Source organism: Neomonachus schauinslandi, chromosome 6 (genome assembly GCF_002201575.2).
Source record: "Neomonachus schauinslandi chromosome 6, ASM220157v2, whole genome shotgun sequence".
Lineage (NCBI taxonomy): Eukaryota > Metazoa > Chordata > Mammalia > Carnivora > Phocidae > Neomonachus > Neomonachus schauinslandi.
Window position 1 is genome coordinate 64,677,048 of NC_058408.1, and position 23,508 is coordinate 64,700,555.

The 23,508-nt window shown below is 38.9% G+C and overlaps 1 protein-coding gene across 2 annotated transcripts in view; it reads right to left on the reverse strand.

Moving 5' to 3' along the window:
• SMYD3 (SET and MYND domain containing 3) overlaps positions 1 to 23,508 on the reverse strand; it is a 713,184-nt gene that overhangs the window by 518,020 nt on the left and 171,656 nt on the right. For both annotated transcript variants that reach the window (XM_044915966.1, XM_044915965.1), the window contains exons 2-4: positions 23,381 to 23,444; positions 3,782 to 3,889; positions 1,959 to 2,016 (exon numbers count right to left, since the gene is read on the reverse strand). In XM_044915966.1, coding sequence (XP_044771901.1) covers positions 1,959 to 2,016; positions 3,782 to 3,889; positions 23,381 to 23,444 — 230 coding nt within the window. The remainder of the gene's footprint in view (positions 1 to 1,958; positions 2,017 to 3,781; positions 3,890 to 23,380; positions 23,445 to 23,508) is intronic.

Sequence of the window (23,508 nt, forward strand, 5' to 3'; positions counted from 1 at the left end):
TACTAGCTGTTAAACCGGATTTATCCTCTCTAGATTTCATTCTGACAGAGAGCAAATACGTTCCTTTTTTATTTTTTCGCAACTACATATTACAATACATACATTATCAATTAAATTGCACCAAACTTCATCTACAATGTAAGAGCAAATACCTATCAAAATAAAATAAATACATGTACCGATGAAAAACACTACAACCCAAATCAGGAAAGATGTGTGTTACAGGTCCCCCACATCACCCTGGACATCACAAGTGCGTCAAGTCAAGTGAATTTAAGCAGATCTTCCCATGAAACAATTTTCAACCAGGTCATGACCAACTGATAAACAGTATATCTCAAAGGAAAAAACAAAACCAAAAACAAAACAAAAAGTAAAAACCTCAGCTAGAGTCCAACTGGTGAAATGTGTCACATAAAAAGTCCATTGAGAAGAAAACAGGGACCAACCCAAGAAATCTCGACTTCAAGTTATCTCCAGACTGAATAAACAAGATGCGGTGCTGCTAAAACCCAAACAGAAGGAGAAGGTTCCAGAGCGTAGTTGTCAAAAAATCACTCCATTGAAAACTCAATTGGGGCGCCTGGGTGGCTCAGTCGGTTGAGCGGCTGCCTTCGGCTCAGGCCATGATCCCAGGGTCCTGGGATCGAGCCCCGCATCGGGCTCCCTGCTCTGCGGGGAGCCTGCTTCTCCCTCTCCCACTCCCCCTGCTTGTGTTCCCTCTCTCGCTGTGTCTCTCTCTGTCAAATAAATAAAATCTTTAAAAAAAAAAAAAAAAAGAAAACTCAATTTAATTTTTACCACAAAAAGGTGTTAAGGCTAAGAGTGTACAATTAATAATGTTTGAGAACATTTCACTTAAGACAGCATGGATGACACCACTACTGAATAGGGCTACCATTAATAGTAAGACTCACAGCAAGAGACGTTAATTACTTAGCAGTAATATAACATGAAAAATGACTAATTAGTTCTCTATTAAAACTGAAAAGATGTATCAAGTTGAACTACAGCATAATTCTGGGGCTCATGTCAGCTCTACATATTCTTTTTAAATTACTTGTTCAACAGAACAATTAACCCAATGATTTCTTAAATAATAATTTATTATCATTGGCACTTAGGATCCCATAACCATAAATCTGTACTAGATCATTTTCATATTTGTCTCCACCCAGAAATATTAAACTGTGTAGCAAAGTTTACTCTACGAGCTCTGGCTACTTTGGGGTTGAAGTCATGGACAACCTCACTGAAGGGGATCTGTCCCAGTATGAAAGGAACATAAACCCTACATTGACTGAACACTCAGATTGGAGGGCCTGTCAGTATTCCCAAATATCCCAGCCATCACCACAGGAGTAGAAAAGAAGAACAATGCACAATGCTGTCAGACAGCCCAAATCACCTATACCATCTACTTTGCCTCTAATCTAAAGGACCATGGGGCGCCTGGGTGGCTTAGTCGTTAAGTGTCTGCCTTTGCTTAAAGTCATGATCCCAGGATCCTGGGATCATGCCCCATGTCAGGCTCCCTGCTCAGCGGGAAGCCTGCTTCTTCCTCTCCCACTCCCCCTGCTTGTGTTCCCTCTCTCGCTGTGTCTCTCTCTGTCATATAAATAAATAAAATCTTTAAAAAATAAAATAAAAAAATAAAAATAAATAAAGGACCAGTGACCCCAAATGTTCCCTGGAACCCCCTTGTTCACATCACTGTTCCCTGGCATCAAAAAGAAACAAAGATCAGGTTCTAGTACTTTACAAACTCCTAAAAGGCCAAGACTACCCTAGAATAAATTAAATAAGCTAATGTGTCAAGCATATATAAAAACATGAAAAGGTTTGTTAGATTTGCCTCACATAATAAGGAGACAGAAAAACAATGTTAAAAAGAAAGCAATGCACAAGGTCAGCAAATAAATGATAGGATTTTTTGGTGCTGATAGACAATCACTTACTTGACTCCAGATCATAAAATGAGTAAAGTTTCTCCGATTCAGACGGTGTTTCTTCCATCTATGAGGCAAAGGGGGAAAACACCAAAAACAACTTCAAGTGCTCCAATATATCAATGAATAAATTTGAATCTCTTTAGATATTGAAATGAAACTCTATTTAATGAGACAATGCTGCATATATTCCTCCTCTTCATCACTTTCTGAGAGTTGAATTATTCAATCAGTAACAATTTTAAAATAAAATCTGTTATGCCTTACCCCATCAATTTGATTTCCAATTGGAAAATTCTTTTATAAGAAGTTCTCATACTTTTATTTCTTTTCCCCAGCTCTACCCACAGACTTGTATCACTGTAAGGATTTTACTACTAATCATTATAGAAAAGCAAAGATGGATGAATAAAAATGAGTTTACTACAAACTGCAACCTTCACCAAATTACCTTACCTTAAGTCAAAAGTCATCAATGTCCTTATCTAAAACATAGGAGAATCACAGATTCCCTGGGTTCCTGTGGGGATGAAATGAGGTCTATCCTGTAAAGCAATTAGCACGGGGCCTAGAAATCCTAAGTGCTCAATAGACCGTATCTATTATTATTATTATTATTATATTATTATTATTATCAGTGCTTTCTATTAGATTCTGATCCAGTAGGTCCTGGTTCTCTATCATTCTGATATTAATATAGTAAAAAAAAAAGTTCAGCTTCAAATATAATGATCATACTTTTAATATCTAGCAACTAAAGAAATGCATAACAAAGTTGATCTGAATTTATTAATGCTTTGAAATAAATTTGTATTTTTTAGTTCAACACAATATATATATTTGCAAATTAGTAGCTAAATATATGATAGGTGTTATATACTCAGTCCAAAGACAATTCCCATTTGGTATTCCACATCCAGATTTTTTAGAAGTGAGATAAATTGATATATAACACTGTATTAGTTTTAGGTGTAAAAACATACTTTTACATGATTAAAACTCTCTATAAAATTTTATAGCCTTCCCCTACCCCAAAAAAGTCAATAAACAACAGGACAGAACAGAGCTGGAGCCTGAAATAATTTGAGAAAGAGACATTCACATGAAAGCTTTTGGTAAAAGGGAGTCTGGAGGGTATCGCCACAGAACCCAGTGCTGGTTTAGGCAGAGTAGGGGAAAGACTGAAGAAGCAATCTCAGTGAAACCTGTCTATAAAAAAAAAAAAAAAAAAAAAAAAAGCACTCATCCATGTAAGAGTAATTATCATCATCATGTGATTAATAGGGAAATGACAAGTTTTTGTCTTAAGATACTCCTTGATATAATCTACCTTCTACCTTCACATGGGTTTAAAGTAGGCCTTAAATAATAATAATGAGGCACCTGGGTGGCTCAGTCGGTTAAGCGTCCTACTCTAGCCTTCCGCTCAGGTGGTGATCTCAGGGTCATGAGATCGAGTCCTGCCTCGGGCTCTGCACTTAGCAGGGAGTCTGCTTAAGATTCTCTCTCCCTCTGACCCTCCCCCCACTCACACCCTTTCTGTCTCTAAATAAATAAATAAAATCTTAAAAAAAAATATATGAATAATACATACAACTGCACGCCTGGGTGGCTCAGTCGTTAAGCGTCTGCCTTCGGCTCAGGTCATGATCCCAGGGTCCTGGGATCGAGCCCCGCATCGGGCTCCCTGCTCCGCGGGAAGCCCGTTTCTCCCTCTCCCTCTCCCCCTGCTTGTGATCCTGCTCTCACTGTGTCTCTCTCTGTCAAATAAATAAATAAAATCTTAAAAAAAAAAAAAAAACCCAAGCATATTTCATGAGTTTTATACTCACAAGTTTGAAAACAACTCTGCCAAGCAGTCGAACAGAATCCGGGGGATACCTGGGTTTGCAGCTTTTAAGGCATTTGCATTCCCACTTGTGGTCTGGCCAACCTTTTTTCTGTTAAGACAAGAGTGGGGAGGGCATGTGTTGTAACTTTCATTTACACTGGTTTTGAACGTGGAGAGTCATCAACATTAATTTAATGTCAACAGCCTAAATATAACTGCAAAATAGAAAACGAAAGCAATATTCTAATACTATTAATGATGCAGAATCTAGTCTTTTCTAAGCATGTAATTACCAGGCATGGACATCAACAATTCTCCTCCACCTCTGCCCTTTAATTTACCCCGTGGTTATTACCTGGCTGGTGGAGTCCAAGGAAGAATCATTATGGCTTACTTAATAATTTATAAGATAGTCTTTTATCTTTTAGCTGATTAAATAGGATTCAATAAGAGGCAGTAATTTTGAATACAAAAAGAAAATATCACACCAAATTAGAAAATAAACACATGGTTCAAGAAAATCAAAACAGGGCAGACAGCCTTCTGAATTTCTGTGCTGCTTTAGAGAGTATAGAAGTATCAGGGGCTAATATAACAATAAATATGAAACCTTTTGTTTTTGAAGACCACACAGCAAGGGGTTATTAACTAAAATGACCAAATGTCATTTGCCCAGGACCGCTGTGGTTTATTTATGTTGTCCTGGCCTAATCATTAATAGTACCCCTTTTCATTCTGAAAAGTGTGCTGTGGATGATAAATTATACGGTCACTTAACCCACAATCCTACCTATGTGCTGGTGTGGCTGAAAAGACCAACAAGCCAGTCACCAATCCCGCATCGCTGAGAAGAGCCGACAGTGGGGAGGAGGACACTGTCTCCCTGAATCTTGGAGTCAGAAATGTCATGGCTCCTTCACAGGGAATGACCTCTATAGAGAAATACAATGCAGAGTATCTAAGACTTAACCCTGGTGAGTGGGAAAAGACTCGACTGAATGTCTGATAGGTTCTATTCCAACTCAGAGCTGGAAGTTCCATCACTGAAATGCCTGACACTCACACACATTCTTGCTTCAGAAACTGTAAATATGCCTCCCAACTTCTGGCCCTATAAAATCCCTCCAGGAGGAACTCTCTCTTTTCTACCTATAGCACAAACACTCAGTGCAACCAGAAATACAAATCTGGGGACACCTGGGTGGCTCAGTCGGTTAAGTGTGTGACCTTGGCTGGGGTCGTGATCTCAGGGTCCTGGGATGGAGTGCCACATTGGGCTCCAAGCTCAGCGGGGAGTCACCTTGTCCCTCTGCCCTCCCCCTACTGTGCGCTTGCGCACGCTCTCTCTCTCTCTCTCAAATAAATAAATTTTTTTAAAAAGTCAAAAATGATGCAGCTACTTTGAAACTGTGAGTTTCAAGCCAGCATTTTGCTCAAAAAGACTACCAGTGTTGAGTTCCTGGGTGAAGGTGTGGCTTGTCTGCTATTTCCTACGAACCCAAATCTTGAAGGCAAGGTTTGCAAGGGGTACAATACTTCTTTCATCAACTGAACCCATGACTGCCTCACTTCATTTCTTCTTATCCACTACAGCAATGCTCTTAATGTGATGTTTGTAATCTTTTTGCTTTTTTAGTATTTATACTTCACTCACTTCTAAACAAGACTGAGTTGCTTCCAAATGAAGATGTATATGAAATAAGGTTGTAAAATTAGAAATGGAAAAATGCTGAAGTTACAAAAAAAATAGTCCTCGACCATTTACTTAGCATTCTGCAGTATGTCAGACACACGGCTAAGCAAATAAAAAAGGATATTTCATTTGATTTTTCACAATAATACAAATGGTAGATATTATCCTTACATTAAAGATGACTAAATTAAAGCTGGGTGGGATCTTACCACCAAGCTACATAAACACAAAAGAGAGTAAAAATTCTTAGTATCCTACTCATGAGAGCTCGATAATCACCATACGTTTATTTGACTTGCTTTTTGGCAAGGCAAAAAATAAAGCATAATGGCTTATATAATTCTCATCTGACAGAAAAGAAAAACACAAGCTTTACCAAGTATTAAATCACAAGAGGAATTTATTCCGAGAATGCCAATCAACGTACTGGACAATTATAATGGCCATCATATAGCTACTTCCAATGTCAGTACTCACTAAACTGCATAATATTAAACTGTAAGTCAGTGAAAGAAAATGTTTCTATTATTTAGGGGGCTAGTCTTAGACCAGCAATTAGCAATTTATCAACATGGGTGAGATCTCTTAAAAAATTACATTCCATTGTCAATTAAGTTTGAAAACCGCTACATAATACACACCCCTGCTTAGAGAATGGAAGTAATTTAGTTTGCTAAAAAGCTCTGCATGAAAGAAACTTGTATAACTTAGTTAACACAGAGTTTCCTGTGATTGTTACGGCCATCCTTTGGGAAATTAGGTTGGTATATATGGACTCAGATATAGCTATTTACTTTCTTTCCTTCACCTGATCTTTCAGCGAGAGTGGGTTTAACAGACAAATTCATGATCATTCACACTGATAGAAAACTAGAGTGCTAATATTTTTTATTTCTGACTGACGGGTGAACCACAACTTTGGTGGAAGAGTTTTCATTTAGTATTAATAGTTGAAAAGGCTGATAGATGCCTTCATTGGACTGGCTGTGTAGGCAGGAATGAACCACGGTACAAATGGGTCTCTGAGAAAGCCCTCTGGCCCTGTTCAAAGCCTGAGCAAGTGTACAGATGACAAAGGATGGCACCTAGCAAAAGAAGGTTGAGACCATTTGGACCAAAAAAAATCTAAAAAGAAGATTTTATTCAACACTTGTAAGTACAAGAGATCATCCACAACTCCTTTGTTATGTTCTGAGCATCTCAGTCTCCTGCTAGCTTACCACAGTGAAGTAACTACAAAATGTACCCCTAGGTAACGAACCTGTTGATCTGTTAGATAACATTATTTAGAATTAAACATCCAAATTTTGGAGAATTCTTGTCAAAACAACTTTAGGTCTTCAGCATAATTAATATTGCACTCCTATTTCTCAGAAATTAGACTAATTAGAAACTAGACAGTATGTTTCTTAAAGCTATTCCTAAATCACTGCATGAAAACACCAGAGAACATACTTATCTTCCCATTTGTTTCAGGAAAAAGATACTCATTCTTTTCATCTAAAAACCAAATTAGATCTATATAAATATAGAAAGTAATCATACCACTTAAAACTGGTCTATAGCATAGTGCCAACGTACAGCCTACTTCATATCTCTCCATGATATTAAAAACCATGTTTTTGGGGCGCCTATGTGGCTCAGTTGGTTAAGCGACTGTCTTCGACTCAGGTCATGATCCTGGAGTCCCGGGATCGAGTCCCACATCGGGCTCCCTGCTCGCCGGGAAGCCTGCTTCTCCCTCTCCCACTCCCCCTGCTTGTGTTCCCTCTCTTGCTCTCTCTCTGTCAAATAAATAAATAAAAATCTTTAAAAAAAAAAAAACATGTTTTTAAAACAGTAATTATTAGGATTTACTGCTCAGCATCACCATCGCATCTTACCACACGGCTCCCTAACAGAAGCATACCACAGAAAAGGCTTACAAAGCAATCTCTTTAATAACCCCATTTGACACTGAAGCAAAACCTCACAATCTCACAAGAGCATTATCTAAACTGTACAAACTTTAACCTTGGTCTAGACATCAACAGCACATAATACATCTGCCAGTTTTTCAAAGACAACCTCCTTGATTTACTTTTTCCTATTTTCTTCCCTCACTGCAATGTGGGATGCAATTAAGATTTTTTTCACAATATTGGCTGCAATGCTTCCTGTTCTGAACGTTGAACATTATCAATGATGTACAATAAGCACAAATTAGCATGAAAGACAAATGAAATTAAAATATTGCATTAAGACACAAAGACAATGGGAAAAAGAATTTTGGATGGAAAAAGGAAATGAAGACATCTACAATGATTCCACATGTCAGTACATACAGGACTCAGAAACCACTCTGGAAATCTCTGTATTTTCATGTTCTAAGTACTTATAGTGACTCAGAACAAAAACTAATTAAGTAAACCAGTAGCTCCCAGTGGGGGTAACCCTAATCTTGAGGGTTGTTTGGAAAATGTATGGGAGCATCCTTATTTGTTAGGATGCCTGGGGAGAGACATGGGCACTGAGTGGCCAGGAACCAGAGATGCTGGACATCCCGCGTGGGATAGCTCCATACAATGAAGAATCAATTCTTCCAGGTGCCTAAGTGGCTCAGTCAGTTAAGTGTCCAGCTCTTCATTTCAGCTCAGGTCATGATCTCAGGATCGTGGGATCGAGCCCCACATCAGGGTCCACACTCAGTAGGGAATCTGCTTAAGGATTCTCTCTTCCCCTCCCTCTGCCCCTCCCATGGCTTGCATACTCTCTCTTTCTAAAAAGTAATAAATAAATAAATCTTAAAAAAAAAGAATCAATCATTCCAAATCCAAGATGACTTTTAAATATCCAATCAAACGTTCTATAGAGGGGACAAACTTGTTTCCAATTATCCAAGCCTGGAACTAAGCCTCCTTTCACATATAAAAACAAAGAGCTTGTTTTTACACAGCCTTGATAGCACTGAATTTTCTAGGTAATTCAAGGTAATTTTCTAGGTAATTCAATTTACAGAACTTTACCTAAATTTATTTAATATTCTATAAAAGCATATGACTGAAGGCAACACCACCTATGGTACTTGAGGTACCAATAACAACATATTTTCTGATCCTGAATTTTGTACTTCCCTTTCCAAATTGACTTTGCATAAATGCAAATATCTGACTTCTTAATTATGTCTTCAGGTCTACTCATGCCAGAGCATCTATATACTAAAATATGTGTTATTTTCATTGTATTGAGCACTGGGTGTTATTTGTAAGGGATGAATCACTAAATTCTACTGCTGAAACTAATATTACACTACATGTTAACTAACTTGAATTTAAATAAAAATTTGAAAAAATAAAATACATAAAAAATAATAAAATACATTTCCTCTAGATTAGGGTTACCCCCATTGGGAGCTACTGGTTTACTTAATTAGTTTTTTTTTTCTTTTAAAGATTTTATTTATTTATTTGAGAGAGAGAATGAGAGACAGAGAGCACAAGAGGGAAGAGGGTCAGAGGGAGAAGGAGACCCCCCACCGAGCAGGGAGCCCAATGTGGGACTCGATCCCAGGACTCCAGGATCATGACCTGAGCCGAAGACAGTCGCTTAACCAACTGAGCCAACCAGGCGCCCAATTAGTTTTTGTTCTGAGTCACTCTAAGTACTACAGAACATGGAAATGTAGAGATTTCCAGAATGGTTTCTGAGTCCTTTATGTACGGACATGTGGAATCATTGTAGATGTCTTCATTTCCTTTTTCCACCCAAAATTCTTTTTCCCATTGTCTTTGTGTCTTAATGCAATATCTTAATTTCATTTGTCTTTCATGCTAATTTGTGCTTATTGTACATAAATATAAAACATTATTTTATTATAAGTTATTTTCATTTTTTTCCTCCTTTACATTCAAGTTATGGTATTATATTGATATTGAATTTTAAAAATACGTAACTAGTTAGACTGTACTAACTATGGAATTTCATTTCAATATAGTAGAGAGGACAAAAATATAATTATTATAAAAAGGTAGAGGGGCACCTGGGTGGCTCAGTCAATTGAGCATCTGACTCTTGATTTCCGCTCAGGTCATGATCTCAGGGATCAAGCCCAGCACGGGGCTCTGCACTCAGCACAGAGTCTGCTTGAGATATTCTCTCCCTCTCTCCCTCTCCCACTGCCCTTCCCCCTGCCCGCAAGCTCTTTCTATCTCTCTCCAAAATAAATAAAAACTTAAAAAAAAATAGATAGCAGGGCTCCTGGGTGGCTCACTCAGTTAAGTGTCTACCTTCGGCTCAGGTCATGATCCCAGGGTCCTGGGATCGAACCCCACGACAGAATCTCTCCTCAGCAGGGAACCTGCTCTCCCTCTCCCTCTGCCTGCTTCTGAGCATGCTTGATCTCTCTCGCTCTGTCAAATAAATAAATCTTAAAAAAAAAAAAGGACAGAGTTAGGTCTGGGAGAGCTGAAAACTGCAGATCTAGAACAATGCTACACAAACATACACAGTACATGCACACATAAAAATATATATTTAAATTCACAGCCTGGGACAACTGAAGAGATTCTGACAGTAGTGATGAGATAGGATCAGGTGTCCAAAGTCTTTCTAATCACCACAAAAGGATTCCATATGTAGCTAAGGTTGAAAAACCACTGATCTAGACTAAATTAAAAAGGAGAACCTTTTTAAAATTAAAATTTTAAAATTAAATAGAAGAACCAAAAAAAATACTATCCTATACTTATTAAACTATTAGTAGAACTGTAAGGTTCTCAAATCTTTTTTTTCTTTTTAGAGAAAGAGAGGGATAGAGAGCGAGAGCTCATCTGCAAGCAGGGGGAGGGGGAGAGAGTGAGAGAGAGAGAATACCAAGCAGGCTGCAGCCCAGTGTGGAGCCTAAAGGGGGCTCCGTCTCACGACCCTGAGACCATGACCTGAGCCAAAATCAAGAGTCAGATGCTTAACTAACTGAGCCACCCAGGCGCCCCTCTAATCCTTCTGATCGGTGTTTAGTAATGAACATCAAAATTCTTAATGTGAATATTGTTGGCATATAAATAATATTTATAATGCACTTAATCCTCACAAATGTAATTGATGTACACAAAAAGTGTAAGAATGCTCTTCCTACATTTGTATACAAAACTGAACAATTGGTAATAATTTTTTCAGTTTTTCCTAAAAGAAAAAGCTATTTTTGCCTTCCTCCTTATGCTTTCCCAACACTGTTTGAATTTTCTGCAAATATCAGATTATTATATTTACAAATAATAGCAAATATAATTATCTTCTTATGTCTAGCAACTGTGATTTAGGGAGAAGCATTTTTACATGAAAGAGAAAGCAAAATGACTGTTCAATAAACACTTCTAATATTTTGGAAAATCTGCTTATAACTCAAAGAATGGTTTAAATGTATTAATTTTTTAAATGTTAAAAAATGCGTCAGTGAAATCTTCTGTAATGCAAAGACTTAGTAAACTTTTATCGGGTTAGTTTTGTTCATGTCTGGTTTTTAAAAATAAGTGTATTACCGGAGCACCTGGGTGGCTTAGTCGGTTAAGTGTCAGACTCTTGATTTCAGCTCAGGTCATGATAGGGTCCTGGTATTGAGCCCCGTGAAGGGCTCCACACTCAGAATGGAGTTGGCTTAAGACTCTCTCTCTCTCCCTCTCCTTCTGACCCTCCTCCCACTTGTGCATGCTCTCTCTCTAAATTAATTTAAAAATCTTTAAAAAAATAAATAAGTGTATTACCACTTAGGTACATCTTGCACATACAGGTGTTTGATAGGTATCTGATGATTTCTTCCTAAACCAGTATCATTTATAGAAGATCTAACTTACTATATATTTATCATTATTTAAAATTAAGGCCACCCAAAAAGAAGAAAAGCCAGTAAACTCTCTAACAATACTTTCTTTGGCCAGTCAGACATGATCCTGGGGACTAAAGAAGAGAATTTACAAATGAGATGTTACAGCAGAGAGAGAAAATCAATTTCCTTCTTCTTTCCTACACAAAATGACCTTAGCACTCTACTATGACATTTCCCGCCCCTCCTGGAAAACAAAGTCACTAGAGCTCAAGAACCCATATAAATACTGTCAAAGATTGGATTTGGGTTGAAGTAAAGACTCATTTTAGGGGCACCTGGGTGGCTCAGTTGGTTAAGCGTCTGCCTTCGGCTCAGGTCATGATCCCAGCGTCCTGGGATCGAGCCCTGCATAAGGCTCCCCGCTCTACGGGAAGCCTGCTTCTCCCTCTCCCACTCGCCCTGCTTGTGTTCCCTCTCTCGCTGTGTCTCTGTCAAATAAATAAATAAAATCTTTTTAAAAAAAATAAAAAAGACTCATTTTAGGGCAGCTTATTATTGTGTGGGATGGAGTCTGATAACATGTATTGAGCCTGGTTTGGGTAAAACACATGACCTGGGCTCAGCAGATATTTATTCTGTAAGAAGACCAGATTCAATGATCTTGGAAGGCAGCCTCCCAATTATAAAATCGATGACTCTGTAATATCCATAGGAACAGATATCTGAATTATGTCAAAATAGGTCCAAAACTTGCCCACATTAGGCTTACATAGCTGAAAATTTGGAACAGTATTTTTTTCAAATTTTGGATCATTAAGGATGAAGAAACTGGCTTAAAATATGCAAACAGAAAATAAATTCTTTTAAGTCATTTATTCAACAATTTTGTCACTAATACCACTAACTGAACATCTTCTGTCTGAAAGACTGTTATGATCTTTTTACCACATAGTCATGATCCATTCCACTCACAAACAATATTGACAGAGATTTCCTGTGAGCATAACTTGGGATAGTTGAGTTGCCATGAAACTTGCAGGAAAGAAAAGAGACCCAACAGCTATCCAGTCCCTCACAAACCATTTAATAGCAAATAAACAGTATCTCCCTCGTCATGCTTCAAAAGCAGTCCAGTATTGAATTTCAGGTTGGCAGATACACAAAAGTCTAAAAAGTTGGAAAAAGAAAACTGGAAAGCTAAGCCAGGTGTCTCAGCTGACTGACAGATATTGATTAAAATCTTGCATAAAATCTCCTCAGAGCACACAAGAGACCTAGTGATAGACTTTAGACTTACACTTTCAAAGCTTACTGAATGCTGCATCAAGTGTAGAACAACAGTGCCTTCCCACTAGCCTTAATCAAATTAGACAGATAGAACCAAATATAAAGATGGAGTAAGGCAGGAGAATTGTCATAGGGCATCAAATTGACAGAAGAAACAAGAAAAAGTATTACTTCTTTGGAAAATGGAAATTACGGTCTCCTGGTCAACTGAGGAATCATATAATAAATAATAATATTAGTACCCCAAAGTAATTCAGTGATCATCTAGTGTACGATTCAGGTCAAATCCATTCTGCCACCTGCTTTTATAAAGTTTTATTAAAACATAGCCACCCTTACAATTTACACTCCCTCCTTTCACATGACAATAGAGTTGAGTAGTTATGACAAATCTATAGCCCACAATGTCTACAATATTTATTATCTGAACCACTACAAAAACGTTTGCCAACCTCTGATCTAGTGAGAGATCATATGAAGATGGAAAGACCTAATTGATATATTTTAGCTAGAAAGACAAAATAACTCATTTACCTCTACAGACTTCCAAACTTCTTTGAAAGAAACCTCCATGCTGGATTAATCAGAATGTCAGCACCAAGTTCTAGAGTAACATGGTGATGGAGCACATGTATTTTAGCCCCTGGTACAAGTAATTATCAAGTTTTTAACTCCCAAAGTGTATTAGAATGGCCGTCAATGAATGAGGAGTTCAACATCATGTCTAGAAAGTGGAGGTAAGAGAGGCTACACAAACAGGACAGTGGAGGCCACATCAAATGGCAGTTTACCCTCAGAGTCTTTTCTGAGAGGGGAGCCAACCTACCAAGCAGAAATCCAACAGGAATCTAGCACCAAAGAGTTTATGTCGGGCACTGAAGGGGATTGAAAAGTAGCATTAAAAAGAGAGACTTAACCAAAAGTCTGCATGGTACCAGTCTGAAAACACCTCTTTACTGCTGGAATGATTTTGAGTAAGCAGAGGAGTGTCAAAATGGAGAATCCAGATAAATTTGAGGAATTTGAGAAACAAGACAGAGGATCATAGGGGAAGGGAGGGAAAAATGAAGTAAGACGAAACCAGACAGGAAGACAAACCATAAGAGACTCTTACTCTCAGGAAACAAACCGAGGGTTGCTGGAGTGGAGGGAGGGTGGGAGGGATGGGGTGGCTGGGTGATGGACATTGGGGAGGGCATGTGCTATGGTGAACGCTGTGAATTGTGTAAGACTGATGAATCACAGACCTGTACCTCTGAAACAAATAATACATTATATGTTAATAAAAAATTAATTAATTAATTTTAAAAGGAGAGAGCAGACACGAGGTGGATAGGGGTGTGGGGAAGGGGAAGAGGGAATCTTAGGCAGGCTCCATGCCCAACACAGAGCCAGAAACAGGGCTCCATCTCACAACCCTGAAATCATGACCTGAGCCAAAATCAAGAATCAGACACTTAACTGACTGAGCCACCCAGGCACCCCTAGACAGGACCTATCTTTGTGTTCCAGAACAGAATGTAAATATTAACCTTGATAATACAAAAGTGAAGGTACAACTGGCAAATTATAGGAAATAGGGTGATAAGAGAGGGATCAGTGGGAACACTAATATGTTCACCTTTAAAAGGAAGGAGTCAAGAGACACTGTCTATAAAGTAGATCCCCCTTATCCAAGAGGGATAGTTCTAAGACTCCAGTGGATGCCTGAAACTGCACATAGTACCAAACCCTATATATACTACTTTTTTCCTACACATACACACCTAGGAGATGTGACTAACGGGTAGTATATACAGCGTGAATATGCTGGACAAAGAGATGATTCAGGTCCCACATGGGAGGAATTGGACAGTGTGGGACAGCGCAAGATTACACCACGCTTCTCAGAACAGCATGCAATTTAAAACTTACGAACTGTTTATCTCTGGAATTTTCCATCTAATATTTTTGAGATGCAGCTGACTTCAAGTAACTGGAAATGCAGAAAGGGAAATGGTGGCTAAGGGGAGATGACTATGCTTGATAAAACATAGATGGAGGTTTGCCCATATTGTTTAAAGTTACAAACTCGAGAAGGGGAAATTGATCCTAACAGATGTGTAACAGTTATCCCGAAACTAACAGGGCCAAAGCAGATTTTTCCGATCTGAGATGTCTTACATAGTCTTCCCCACATCATAAATGCAATCATCATCTTCCCAAATGCTAAAGCCAAAAAAAAGCCTTTCTTGATTCTTCTCTCCCTCCCCATCCCATATTCATTCCCCTTTTATTTTTTTCACGCAGTCCCCGCCCCTCTTCTGAGCTCCACACAAGCATATCAGTTACCTATTCAACATCTCCACAAGTATGTTCAATAGGCACAAACTCAAAACTTGGGTATTAAACTTCCCCTCCCAGAACCTGCTCTTCCCTTAGTTTTCTGTAAGTCACTAAATGGCACCACCATTCACCCAAAGCTGCTCAGGTCAGAAAGCTGGAAGTCACCTCTGACTCTTCTTTTTGCCTCACCTCTTACATCTAACCTATTGACAAATGTTCAGCTACACCTTCAAAATGTCTCAGATGCAATCACTTCTGAAAGCCTCACTGCTACTATTCTAATCCAAGCCATCCAAGCTCTTGACTAGATCAGTGCTTAGCACACACTGACTCTTGAACCAATGAATGAATATTCAGCATATTCAGGCAATGCTTCCTTCAAATCTGCCTGATCCTCTTTGGTGCCACTACTGTAATCCTAGCCACCATCATATGATGACTAGATTACTATCATAACCTCCTGACTGGCTCTTCATCCCCTACCTTTACTCCTCTGTAAGCTATCCCCACAGCAGTCAGAAAGATTCCTTTAAAATCTCAATCACACATTAATAATGACCCTCCTTCCCCCCTTACAACTCTGTAGTAGCAACCCATCACACACAGATGTATATTTTTATGTATATTTTTAGCCATAGCATATAAGGGCCTTACCATAACCCAGCCCCTCCCAGCTCTCTAATCTTATCTCCTACAACCTCTGCTGCTGCCCCTGGTCCACCATCTGGCCTTCTTATCTTTCTTGAACACACCATATTCATTCTTGCTTTTCCATTTGATGTGCATCCAGCCTGAAACTCTTTTCTCCCAATCTTGGCATGTCTTGATTACTTCTTTCAGGTGTCCACTCAAATGCCACTCCTGACAGGTCTTAGATTGACAGACAGATTAATAGATGATAAGACAAGTAGATAGACAGGTAGGTAGGTAGGTAGGTAGATAGATAGGTAGGTAGATAGAGACAGATCTCGTTACAAAGAGTATAGATATATCTATATATTTCTCCCAATGTCTATACATTTGATATACAGAAATATGTATACAGTGTGTGTACATAGGTACGCATATATGTATATATGTATACACAAACACACAAAACAACCTCCCAATCTCTATGCTTTTACCCCCTTTATTTTAGGCACAAACATAATATTATATATCACTTTATTAATTTATTACCTGCCTTACTGAGAAAATATAAGTTCCATTGGGCAAAGGCTTTCTTTCTGTGTCTTGTTCAATAATATTGTGCCAGAGCCTAGAAAAGTCCTGGTGTTGACCCTATTTGCTAAGTAAATCAGTGGATGGATGGATCCATAATCAGGTCCTTCCTATCGTCACTCACTAGCCTCACCTCCAACTCCTACTTTTTCCTGTATTTGTTTTTTTTTAAGACTTAAATTTTTTTAGTGGAGTTTTAAATTCACAGCAAAATTGAGAGGATGGTACAGAGGATGCCCATATACTCCCTAACCATTCCACATGCACAGCCACCTGTATTATCAACATCCCCACCAGATGGGACATTTATTACAAGGGATGAACCTACAGTGAAATATCATTATCGCCCAAAGTCCACGGGGAACACTGTTGCTGTCCGTTCTATGGGTCTGGACACATGTACAGTAACGACTATCCACCATTATCCAACTCCACTTTCTTCCTCTAACATGACAAGTTTGTTCCTGCTTCAGTTCCTTCACATCTGCTGTTCTTTCTATGTAAAACATCTGTTCCAGAGCTTTCCATGGCTGGCTATTTTTGGCAATTAGATCCCAGGTCAAATGTCACCTCTACAGGAAGTCCTTCTGTAATCACCTTTTCAAAGGTGAGCTCCTGCTCATCCAAAGCACATTCACTCATATAATTGTGGGTAATTGTCCCTATCTGTCTCTCCTGCATCATAATATAAGCTTTAGGAAAGCCAGGATCTTTTTCACTTGCTCACTGCTAACTGCCCACCATCCCAACCCCCAGAATAACTTAGAACAGGGACTAGCTAGTAGCTACTCAAGAAATATCTATTGGATAGGGGCACCTGGGTGGCTCAGTTGGTTAAGCAGCTGCCTTCAGCTCACGTCATGATCCCAGGGTCCTGGGATCGAGCCGCGCATCGGGCTCCCTGCTCAGCAGAGAGCCTGCTTCTCCCTTTCCCTCTGCCTGCCACTCTGCCTACTTGTGCTATCTCTGTCAAATAAACAAATAAAAAATATCTTTAAAAAAAAAAAAAGAAATATCTATTGGATAAACTCTGGAGATAACTATATAGGAAGAGGGAGAAGAAGTAGCTGCTGACATAGGTGAGCTAAATCCCCTTATCTACCAGCACAGGAAATCAATGGATAATGCCTACACAGATGGGTCAGGAAATACTTCCCCACGTAGATTCTAAAAAGAACCAAACTCAGATACAGAGAACAGAAAGGCAGTTGCCACAGGCAGGGAGTACGGCATCAGGGAAATGAGTGCAGTGATCAGAAGGTACAAACTCCAGGTTATAAATTTTAAAAGTCTTGGAGATGTAATATACAAGACGGTGACTATAGTTAATAATGTGTGTGTGTGTGCACATGTGTGTGTATGTGTGTGTGTGTGTACACACACACGTATTTTTTAAGTAGGCTCCATGCCCAGCATGGAGCCCAACGCAGGGCTTAAACTCACAACCCTGAGATCAAGACCTGAGCTAAAATGAGGAGTCTGATGCATAACCGACTGAGCCACCCAGGCGCCCCAATACTGTATTGTGTATTTAAAAATCTCTAAGATGATAGATCTTAAAAGTTCTTATCACAAGAAAGATTATAATTATTTGTGGTGATGGACGTTAACTAAACTGATCATGATGATCATTTCATGATATATACATATATCACATCATTATGTTACATACCTAAAACTAACACAGTGTTGTAGGACAATTATATTTCAACTAAAAAAAATAAAAAGAAAGATTACTATGGACAGATTATTTAAAGATAACGTAATGTTTCAAAAACTAATTCCAACCAATGAGTATCACTGATGAATGTATTCATTCATTCACTGAACCAATCATGTTACATCTGCATCAGGGAACAATAATGTACCCCCTGAATGAGCCTGGCTATCTAACTGCAGAAATGGCCAATTAAACCAATAATTAAGATAATTTCTGTGTGGGGGCGCCTGGGTGGCTCAGATGGTTAAGCGTCTGCCTTCGGCTCAGGTCATGATCCTGGAGTCCCGGGATCGAGTCCCGCATCGGGCTCCCTGCTCGGCGGGGAGTCTGCTTCTCCTCCCTCTGACCCTCCTCCTTCTCCTGCTCTCTGTCTCTCATTCTCTCTCTCTCAAATAAATAAAATCTTTAAAAAAAAAAAAAAAAAGATAATTTCTGTGTGAATAAGGAGGGACACAAACTAGTCTTGGGAGTTTAGGAAAGGAGGGAGTGACATTTAATCTGGGTTATAAAGGATAAGTAGAAGGAGTTCAGTAGGTAGGGGGTCAGGACTGGGTCCAAGCCCAAGGACTCACATAGTCAAAGGCTCAGAAGTAAAAGCATAGCAAAATCCACAAGCTTGAATTTCATCCTGAGGAACAGGGCCAGGGCTTTCCGCTAGCGAGTGACGGCCATGCTCACACTCTAGAACAAAATGATCGCTCTGGCTCCCATGTAGGAAGGAGGAAAGGAGGGGGCAGGAGCACAGACTGCAGTCAGCGTAGCAGAGAGGTCAGAGGCACACGCACACGAGAGCTGGTGAAGAAACTAGAGAAGTGAACCAATTTAGATCTTAAGTAGTAAAATCAGCGGGACATGTTGACTAACTGGGCGTGGGGCCAAGAAAGGACATCAACTGAAGATGATTCCAGCCTGACAACTCAGACTGCTGGGTGGTTGGTGGATTATTCACTGCGGTTGAAAATCGAGAACAAAAGCAGTTTTGGGCAAAGATCATGCACTGAGGTCCTGCTATATGGCACTTGAGATATGGGTGCACCACCAAAGTAGAGGTACCCCGTGAGGCATGGGTCTGGTTCTTGGGAGAAAGGAGAAGGCTGGAGATGGAGTCTCAAGAATGATTAACGTACAGATGCCAACTGAAGTCATGGGAGCAGATGGGACCACTCAGCAGGTGAATGCAAAGTGAGCAAAGACAAGCTTGGGGCCCCAGATGTTGGTAGAAGTCAAAAACTTAAATATGATCAAATAATTTCAACCTTTACATGGTATTCTTTTTATTTACAATTAGATATGAAGCCAACTTCCCTACAGAACACTCAGTTAATGTCCTATCAGTCTGAAGCCTGGCACAGAACTATTTATGAAACAAACAAAGGGCTTGGTTTTCTCCATTATTACCATTATTGAGTGTTATATTCTAGACCCCAACTTATTAAATCGTCCTGTTAGTGCTGACTAATACTAGATTCATCACAAATAAATCAGATCATTCTATAACTAAACATAAAGTGTAAACCCACAAATAAGACTCACATTTTTATTTTTTTGTTAAGATTTTATTTATTTATTTGACAGAGAGAGACACAGCGAGAGAGGGAACACAAGCTGGGGGAGTGGGAGAGAGAGAAGCAGGCTTCCTGCTAAGCAGAGAGCCCGATGCGGGGCTCGATCCCAGGACCATGAAATCATGACCTGAGCTAAAGGCAGACTGAGCCACCCAGGTACCCAAGACTCACATTTTTTTTTTTTTTAAAGATTTTATTTATTTGACAGAGAGAGACACAGCGAGAGAGGGAACACAAGCAGGGGGAGTGGGAGAGGGAGAAGCAGGCTTCCCGCCTAGCAGGGAGCCCGATGCGGGGCTTGATCCCAGGACCCTGGGATCATGACCTGAGCTGAAGGCAGACGCTTAATGACTGAGCCACCCAGGCGCCCCAAGACTCACATTTTTAAAGAGGTCTATAATTACTAAATAAAACAGACCCTCTCCCTGCTAATACTTTTTAAAAGTATATAAATTGTAATTTGGTACAGTACGCAGCTGCTTATTTTGCTCAGCAATTAATTCAATCAGAAATGTAGATATTATGAAGCAAGTTAAATCCAGAAGAAGTAAAATAATAATTAGTGAATTTGCTTGAAATTGGTTTACTTGTTAGCAACATTGCAAATTTTGAGTGTGCTTTTTTTTTTAAGATTTTATTTCTTTCAGAGAGAGAGAGAGAGAGGGCATGCGCACATGCAAGCATGAGCTAGGGGGAGGGGCAGAGGGAGAAGCAGGCTTCCTGCGGAGCAGGGAGCCCGATGTGGGACTCAATCTCAGGACCCTGCGATTATGACCTGAGCCAAAGGCAAACACTCAACTGACTGAGCCACCCAGGTGCCCCTGAGCATATGTTTTTAAGAGAAAACTTAGCCCACTCCTCCTCTTTCATTTCAAAATCACCTATGATGCTCTGGTTATACAGAAATCAGACTAGTTCCCATATATAAGCCCTCTATCGCATTGTACGACACATCATAATAAGGTATCCACAGAGGAATTACAAAGCCACTGATGACAAAACACTCTCCAGTGTAAGAAACAATAGTGAACACAGCAGTCAATATATACATGTATGTGAACACTAGGTATGAAGTATAGATGAACAGTTTTGTGCATACCCTCCACTCACAAAACAAACACATTGAGATTACCTCTAGAAAACAGAAGTAGGAATGGGGAAGGAAGCTGGAGGAAACATTCACTCTTCTTACTTTAATTTTCTGTTTAAAAATGAAATGTGAAAACCAGTAACACTGAATCCACCCTTATGGGCGTGAGGGATATCACGCCTCATACCTCAATAGCCTCCCTCACACGACTCATTGATGCCATGGCCCCACACATCAAATGCTAAGCTAATGAACCAAAGTTATGTCACTCCGGGGCAAATATATTATAGATTTTATGCTACAAATTCACATCCTCTATATCAATTTCCATTCCGAGGGCATTTGCCTCCTGTTCATTACTGTTCATAGTTCAGTTTGTCAGTTTAATTTTGTGCTGCTTTGTAGGAATCCACAATAATTACAATGTTTAATTCTGTACCTGAAGGGTAAGCTAAACAGGGCAGTTTAAATGCGTATGTTCTGGCCAATCTTTGACTCCCATCCCGCCTCTACACACATCCCATCCCCCTCACACATACAAGCATATGCCCTAGTTGGCTTATATATATCTTCCATCTTACTAGCTATTTTCCCATTACTTTCTACAGTATATCTGACGATGACATTATTATTGATGCTACAGTAAACAGTTAATATATGTGGTCAAAGGACATGCACCACAATGAATCAAAATGACATACCCACCCACCAAACTCCCTCAACACATTCTAATCAAATAATGTTTTTTTTTTGCCTTGAGTGTACTACAAAAGGAGGAAGGAGCATTGGAGAAAAAACATAAAAACTGGGGAAAATAAAAGTAAATGTTTAGGTCATTGAAACTGGAAAGAAAGTTCATCCAGAAGATACATGTAATTTGTCGGTTCTATACATAGTCTTCTTAATTTGAAGTTCCTTGAAACGAATCTCAGTTTCACATGAATAAGATAGATAACATCACTATAAAATAGTCTATCTAGAATTTATCTTGTAGAAAAAAGGATGGCTTTGTTTTCATAATTTCCTTTTTCTTATTATTATTACTAATGATCTTACATAAATCTCGTATCGTTCTGTTACAGAATTTTTGCTTTACAAAATGAGGCAAAAATAATCCAATTATTTTTCACATTCCCTATTTTTATTAGGGAAGTGTTACTTCAAACCTTCTATTTTAGTATTTTTTGTTTTGTGTTCCTTGGGGATTGAGTTGCACCCTTATTAAAAACAAAACAAAAGCCAGGAAAAAATGTGAATACCCCAGGAAATAGAAAGCTACACCTAATCAGAATGTTAGAACAAAAATAAAATTTGGGCTTAGAATAGAAATTAGAACTCTGGATCCAAATTCCAGGGCCTATTAGGTATAGGATGTTTGGCAGGTTACTTAAGATTCTGTAGCTCAGCCCCCTGACTGGTAAAACAAGCACAATGGTAGTAATCTCCCAAGATTCATATAGGAGTAAACAGAATAAAACAGTACCTGACACACAGGAGAGATCTTGTAAATATTAGTTCTTATTAGTAGTACAGATTAGGAAGCTGAGGCCCAGAGAATTACCATGCTTTCTTCGGAACAATTTAATGAGCTAATGGCACAACGGTCATTAGAACTTGGGTCGTCTGATTAATTTGTATGCTTGTTTGCTTAGGTTTCTTCTCTTAAGATCACTCTATTTGCAGTCTGGAGAAATTACTTTCATAGGAGAAAGTGAGAGAGCGAAACTCCCTCAGATAAGCATAGCCTAGATGCCGAAAAAGGAAAAGAGGAACATTAGGTGTCCATGTGTGCGTGCACACACACACACACACACACACACACACACACACACCCCCCAAAATAAGAAACAAAAATGATGGGTGGAAGGTTGAGAGCAAGTGACACAGACACAAAACCTCCAATTACTTTATTATGATGCAATTCATTACAGCATAATTACATTTCTTATAAAATGATTAATCATAAGGTTAGAAGAAAAGCTTATGTTGAATGTTAATTATACACCCTTTAAAGAATTTCAAAGACATTAACAGTGGTAATCTCACAGACTCTCTGTCAGTTGTCCTAAATTAAATTCCTGGAACGCAATTTGGCACTATCTTTAAAAATTCAAAATCATGTATCCTTTTACTCATCGATACAGCTGGGAAGAATTTACCCTACAACTAATTTGTGAAGTGTGCAGAAATGTGTACAAAAAGATGCTTGGTCCATAACTGGCAATACCAAAAAAGTCAAGCATTCATTAAAGAAGAAGTAACAACTGTGGTGCGTTCATGTAATGGAATCAGTGGGATGAGACCAAAGGGTCCTCTGGACAGGTTATAAAATGAAAAGGAGAATTTAGGTATATAAGAATAACCCATCTCTGTTTTTCTAACAAAGAGAATAAATATTCGAATGTGTTAGGAGTAGAAAATGTTGCAAAGACCTAAGAAACTAGGTATCTCTGGACAATGGACTGAGGTCAGGAGGACAAGAAGATAGGAGTGAACATTTTTTTTCATGATATATGGATATTATGTATTTAGTTTATATATATATATCATATAAATGATACTTTACCATACACATTAATTTTTAAATTAAAGGAAAATAAGTTAAAATAAATCAAAGATTATAAAAAACAAAACAAAACAGAAATAGGCCAGTGGGCATAATGGAGCACAAATTAAGAGCAGAGAACTTGAAGGTTTCACTTACATAGAGTTGAACATTCTTTTTATTTATTCATTTATTTCAGAGAGAGAAAGAGAGAGAGCATGTGGAGGAAGGAGCGGAGAGAGAGGGACAAGCTGACTCCACGCTGAGCTGGGAGCCCAACGAGGGACTCGATCTCAAGACCCTGAGCTGAGCCAACTGAGCCACCCAGGCGCCCCTGTAGCTGAACATTCTTACCTGACACTTAGCACTACAGTATTTTGCAACTCGGCATTGAGAACACCGCATCAGCTTTTCCTTCCTGTTTAAAAAAAAAAAAAAAAAAATTCACATTAGGAAATGAGTGAGAACCATATATGTTGGAA